Here is a 6690-nt window from a genome sequence, read left to right as displayed (position 1 = left end):
GCAAACAATGTCTGGAAAGTAGTAGTTTATAAATTAATATGCGTTTTTTTTTAGAAGTGGTAATAGCGTAAATTACTACATCCGTTCACCTGAGATTTTTCAAAAATTTGATAAAAGGCAGAGAATTATAACTTTTACTTACATGCGAAATTGCATCTATCTTAAACAGTACTCCGGGAAGGTTTTTGAAAAACCAAAAGTGAAATAAGTTCTACTTCCGGTACCGGAAATCGCTTTAAAGTTGATATAAAACTACACATTTTATATACTATTTATAAATGAAGTTTGATCAACCTAGCTGTAACGGTACTCTAGTTATCGTGTTCACAGACATACACAAACTAACAAACACATACATACACACATACAGACATATGGAAAAAATTGCAAAACTATGCTTTTCCGACTCAGAGAGGTGTAAAACGTCTGGATTTGTGAATATCTCGATTTCTTCTACTGATGTTTCTGCTTAGATCATCAAATGACCAAGACAGGTTTGAATAGGTTTAATATTGGCACTTCTACTGATGTTTCTGCTTAGTTCGTCAAATGATCAAGCCAAGCTTGAATAGGGTTAATATTGGCACTTCTACTGATGTTTCTGCTTAGTTCGTCAAATGATCAAGCCAAGCTTGAATAGGGTTAATATTGGCACTTCTACTGATGTTTCTGCTTAGTTCGTCAAATGACCAAGCCAGGTTTGAATAGGGTTAATGTTGGCTTTTGTCCACTTGATGTTGAATCTGATCTTGCTTAAGATGTTGTCTATATCACTTCGTGTTATATCCAGTTCAGTGATGTGAGCGGCCAGAAAATTAGACACCTAATTAAATTTTAATAAAGACATTAATTATTTATTTTGATACTTAGTTATAGTCAGCATACTGATTAATTAAACAGCAATATTGACTGGTATTTCTATGTTGATATACCATCTATGTCAGTATTGCTAATTTACTAGCAATCCTCTTAATTATATAGAGGACGTAATTTATCTCTTTAGTTATGGTGTGTGAAAATGTTAACAGTTCATTTTAAGGAAGATATTTCAACAAGGTTTGTTTTAAATGGTTATCTTTTATATGTTACGACAGAGTTCTATGAACGTGTGTTTAATACAGTGATCTGAACATGGGGTTAAAAGGTGAGATATCATTACAGAACAAAATATTTTGGTTGGAGATTAGTATTCTTTAACGAGTGGTAGCGTTGGTGTGTTTATTTTGTGCTACACAACACACTGGTATTATTTAATGTGTGGTAACATTGCTGTATCCCTACTGTGTCACCAATAACACAATGGTATTATTTAATTAAATAGGTTACAGCGTTGTTGTTTCTATAGGGCTGGTAAGTAGGTCACCAACCAGTTCTACGGCTCAATAAAACCTGCATGAGCCATAGAACCAGAGTTTCTTCCAGGCATCTTCCAGGTTTCTTCCCCCCCCCCCCCCCCGAAGAAAAAAGTCTGGAAGAAACACTGCATAGAACTGGTTGGTAACCTACTTACCAGTCCTATTGTGATTCGCAGCTCGCTTCTAATTCTAATTGAAGTGGTTCCTTTACTGGTGGTTAGTGTAAAATCTTGAAGGGAAAGAAGTCGTGTTATATTGTCAAAGAAATGTATAAACATGTTTAGCTGTTTACCTCGCTTAGCTCCATCTCTGTGTTGAAATATGATGTCAGCTGTTCGATGGAGTACCCTGAACTGCTGAAACTGAAGGTGATTGTATTTAATTAGTTCACACATTACATTTTAATTAGTTCACACATTACATTTGAATTCATTTACACATTACATTTTAATTAGTTCACACAAAATTTTAATTAGTTTACACATTACATTTTAATTTGGTCACACACTACATTTTAATAAGTTCACATATTACATTTTAATTAGTTCACACATTGTTTAATTTTAATTAGTTCACAGATTACATTTTAATTAATTTACACATTAAATTTGAATTAGTTCACACATTAAATTGTAATTAGTTCACACTTTAAATTTTAATTAGTTCACACATTACATTTTAATCAGTTCACATATTACATTTTAATTAGTTTACCAATTACTTTATAAATTGAATTCTAATTAGTGCAAATATTAATTTTAATTTGTTTACAAACAAATAAAATGTAATTAATTCACAGGTTTAATTACATATTAATTACTCCACACATCAAATTTAAATTAGCTCAAGCATTACATTTTGAAAACATACATTTTTACTTACTGAACGTGCACGATTCTTAATATAGCCTACTTGAACATTTATATTCCCTAAAATCTTTAACAGTATTGATAGCATATTGCAGTTTAACAAATATAAAATTTAACTAATGGGCGTTACGCCAGGGGGGTAAGTGGGATCAACGACCCCCTCTTGACGCATTGAACGGGCGCCGAAGAACGCGATGTTGTCAACTTACTTACCTAGAAATACGATGGTCGTAGTTGGCTCGGTAGTAATTCCAAGCCACTGACCGACCGATCGGGTTTACTGACAACAGACTTAGCACGTAGGAAAACAGGGAAATGTCACTCTTGCTTTCTGAAAGTAAACTGCAACAGAGAAGTCATAATTGTCACACTTATTTTATTTACTAGGCTGTAAGCTGACCGGAAAGATGCGCAGCGGAAAACTGCGCAAGGGAAAAATGAGCACACAAAAAAGTGCGCAATGGTATTTTTGTTTTCGTAAATCGAGCGTTTATAGACATTAGAAAAGAATGACCACATATACATAAAAATGTCCACAAAGTATGATAATATTAATGTGCATGTGTATAATTTGTTTGGATTTTCCGCATTTTTCTGGAAACGCTGTCAAAGTTTACACTGCTGTATTTTTTTAAAATAATGAATTATTTTAATTATTCTTAACGACAACAGTAGGGATGATATATATTGATGCATTTTGTTATTTCAGTTAATAATGATTTTAAATATCAAGCCCAAAAGAAGTGAAAATAATAACCATATACCTAGCCCTAGCACTAAAGCTAAACTACTCTAGCATTAACCTAAAACAAAACCCTAACGCTAGACAAAGGCTAGCCTAATCCCTACCCCCTGATTATACTAATCTGTGGGTACGGCTAACCAATGAGAAGTCATATCTTACATGTTGATAATCCATGGATGTTTGGTACAGGTCAATGCTTTAATCAGGCTCTCACGTTCTTCAATGTCCACGACTTTTTCATACATCTAGAACGACGTAGAAATAAAATGTACTCAGTTGGGTGGAGGTGTTTTTTTTTTAAATAAATGTCACACGAACCCGTATTTCAAGTGTGACAGGAGAATTGATTGGTTTCCGCCGTTTACTGATTCACCCAATAACCGTTCTGTTGAGGCTATACCTTAACCGCTAGCCATATTGCTTGCTAGGCGAGCGAGATCGAATCAGTAACTGGCCTGCATTTATACATACGAGCCGACCCGCGGCGTATCATACGCCGCTATTTAGTTGTTTTATTTTCTACTTTTCAGTAATTCATAATTTGTACCAATGCTGCCACTGAAAATATTTGCTTTAAAACACTACCCCCCCCCCCCTTTCCCCTAACCCCGACCCTACACCCCCCCCCCCCCCCCCCCGTGAAAGCAGCCTCCTATTAGTTACCTCCTGTACGTTTAAAATCGTTTCAAACTAAATTATCTGCCCCTAATAGCCGTCACCAAACCCGTCTCTGTGATTGTAAAATGTAAACAGAGTGAACACCGCTCACCAGATCATGTGGGGGTGGGGTGGGGGTGGTAGTGATAGAGAGGAAGAGAGGGGACTGCAAAGGCGCGCTTGCAGCTTGTTAACACGTTTTTCTTAACTCAGCTTCGCGTTTGTGGATTTGTGGATTTGTTTGTTTGTTGTTAAAATTGACATCGAAAATTAGCCCACTTCTGATTGCTCTACAGTTCTGAAATTTGGCATGCAGGCTACTTTCGCCTAACAATTTCAGATGCAATACAAAAAACTAGCAATTAGAGACCGTAATTAGCTTAATTTAATTACGCCCCAAGGACCATAAAATTGAGGACATGATTTCTAAAGATACCGACAAGACTAGAGGCCTATTGACACAGTTACTTCGGCCCCAATCGATGTGAGCGCGCTGGCCGTGATCGTATAGTGGTTAGTACTTCGCGTTGTGGCCGCGACAACCCAGGTTCGAATCCTGGTCGCTCAAGATTTTTAGTCCGTGTATTTATAAACACTTAGTCAAGTCATACTTAATCAAGTCATTAGATAAAGTAGAAAATAAACTATATAAAAAACTTTTTTAAAAACCACGTTTTTCATGTGTAGCAACGGACTAAAAAGGAGAAAATAAAATACTTAAAAAAAACTTTTTAAAAAACCACGTTTTTCTTGTGGACTAAAAAGTAGAAAATAAATTTTTCTTTTGTGCTTCCTCGAGCTGTGCAGATTCTTGTGATGACTGACAAAAAACGTGGGTCGGGCAGATGGGTCGGGAAATTTGATGGTGAACGTACCCACGTTTTTTGTCAGTCATCACAAGAATCTGCACAGCTCGAGGAAGCACAAAAGAAAAATTTATTTTCTACTTTTTAGTCCACAAGAAAAACGTGGTTTTTTAAAAAGTTTTTTTTAAGTATTTTATTTTCTAACTGATCCCAGAAGAGAATTATATATATAGATGTTGTTGTGAACACACGGATCTAGCGCATCGGGTTACAAAACAAACTGAATGAAACAAACTGCTCATTAATACTAACATTTTTAATAATACATGCACAATCTACAATAATACAGTCTATTCTAAACACAAAATATACACGCTAGTACTAAACCTAAAATACAGTGGCTTATAACTAGTACAGACCTAAACTATACTAAACTTGGGTGAGATCTGGACCATTCATTGTAAAATTTTTACATTGAAACCAAAGTTCCACTCATTTTAAAAATCTTACATTGAAACCAAACTTCCGCTCATTTTAAAAATCTTACATTGAAATCAAAGTTCCACTCATTGTAAAAAAAAAAAAAACTTACCTTGAAAGCAAAGTTCCACTCATCATATCCACCACTTGAAACACCATAACAATACACAACACCTTTTACATCAGGGTCAATCCTAAAAAAAAGCTAGACTTTAATATCTTATCACACATAAAGTATTAAATGTTTGTGTCTGTGGTTAAAGTCTAGGATAGGACTTTGATATTATTTTTAAAAGCTTTTATTTCAAAATGTCTGTTTGATTATGTTTTTGTATCCTTTTTTATTTTTAGTGTATTGGAAAGCTTATTATTATAAAGGCTATTAATATTTTTTTATGTTACAGGGGATACAGGTGAAGTCTTACACGTTCGTGTCGGGGTGAGCCATCCAGTCCCGGTACAACGCTTTAGCTGCTGTCACACAGGGCTCGAGTTCAAATCCACAAGCCATCTCGCTAACGACAGTCCGAGTTTGTCTGGAACCAAGAGAGTGATAACTTTCTTAAGTGTAATATATAGGAGGTGATTTCCCCCAACACATATAAGCGTTATGGTGTGTTGATTCTAATAATTCAAAGCTTTGACATAGATGCCAAATTCACAACAACACATTTTTTTTATTGTTTCTCACATCTTTCAATGCAGTGTTTCTTCCAGACTTTTTCTCCGGGGGGGGGGGGGGGCACTTGATATTTTCATGGTAGGGCGGTCAACATTTTTCGGGGGGGGGGGGGGGCGGACACTAGTAAAAGTTTAAGTTTACTGGAAGAAACTCTGTTTTAATGTGTAGCCCAATCATGCTAAGACAAAAACCAAAGGACCAAGTCTAGTTAGATCCATTTGTTTATTTAACTATACAATGTTCCATTCGAAAGCGATCTAGTCTCATTAAAGTGAAGTCATTTAATAAACGTATACAATATTGTATTTATTAATACGATACATGAGTTCATACATACTATATATTTATTCATCCATACGGTGAATGAATGCATTCATTTAACAAGCGTACTCTTTTATAAAACAGCTATAGGCTTATAATATATTAAAAAAAAAATTCGTAGATTTTTTGCTATACATTCTAAAAATAAACTAACACTTACATTTCATTGAATGCTGCACCTGTGTTGTTTAATCCAAAATAATCAAAAGCACTCCTTAGTTTTGCTTGCATGAATTTCTGTATGTAAAATGTTGTTCTAATTTTAGTTACATTTCGCAAATATATTTTTGTATTTATCAATTTCTTTCCTTTCAACGCTTACATCACAGTTAATCTGGGTTTTTTAAATTGATATAAAATAACTGGAAAGGATATGGATATCTTTCTAATCAGAATATCTGATCTATAACGTAAAATGTCTGATTCTTCTTTAAGATGGCATTATCTGAATCACCTGCAAGGTAACAATGGGGGGGAGGCTCACCTGTTCACCTGTAAAGTGCCAACATGTGGCTCACCTGTAAGGTGACACTGTCTGCTTCATTCATAAATTGAGCTTAATTCACTTAGAAATTGACCTTCTCTGACTCACCAGATGTGTTTATTTTAAGGTATCTCTCCTGGCTAACTCACCTGATTATCACTCTCCATGGAGCATGTCCCCCTACTCTTTTACCAATGTCCAAATACCTGCCCTCCGGAAATTTAAAACGTCCCCAAGATGTTTCAAACGTCCCCAAGATGTTTCAAATGTCCCCTAGATGTTTTAAACGTC

At 35.2% G+C, this 6690-nt stretch overlaps 1 protein-coding gene across 1 annotated transcript; it reads right to left on the bottom strand.

The window, feature by feature from the left end:
* Positions 1-294: 294 nt before the first annotated feature.
* LOC131947038 (aminopeptidase N-like) lies at positions 295-5432 on the bottom strand. Its single transcript, XM_059308122.1, has 6 exons — positions 5338-5432; positions 5025-5106; positions 3129-3214; positions 2438-2566; positions 1648-1717; positions 295-823 (listed from the first exon to the last, which is right to left on the bottom strand). Exons 1-6 carry the CDS (start codon positions 5421-5423, stop codon positions 674-676), a joined length of 603 nt encoding a protein of 200 aa, XP_059164105.1. The 5' UTR covers positions 5424-5432; the 3' UTR covers positions 295-673.
* Between the last annotated feature and the right edge of the window lie 1258 nt (positions 5433-6690).

The sequence above is a fragment of the Physella acuta genome, unplaced genomic scaffold (assembly GCF_028476545.2).
Source record: "Physella acuta isolate Inbredline_101_S28 unplaced genomic scaffold, ASM2847654v3 ptg000580l, whole genome shotgun sequence".
Classification (NCBI taxonomy): Eukaryota; Metazoa; Mollusca; class Gastropoda; family Physidae; genus Physella; species Physella acuta.
The sequence above is the reverse complement of the archived record's forward strand: the minus strand, read 5'-3'. Positions and strand labels throughout refer to the sequence as shown.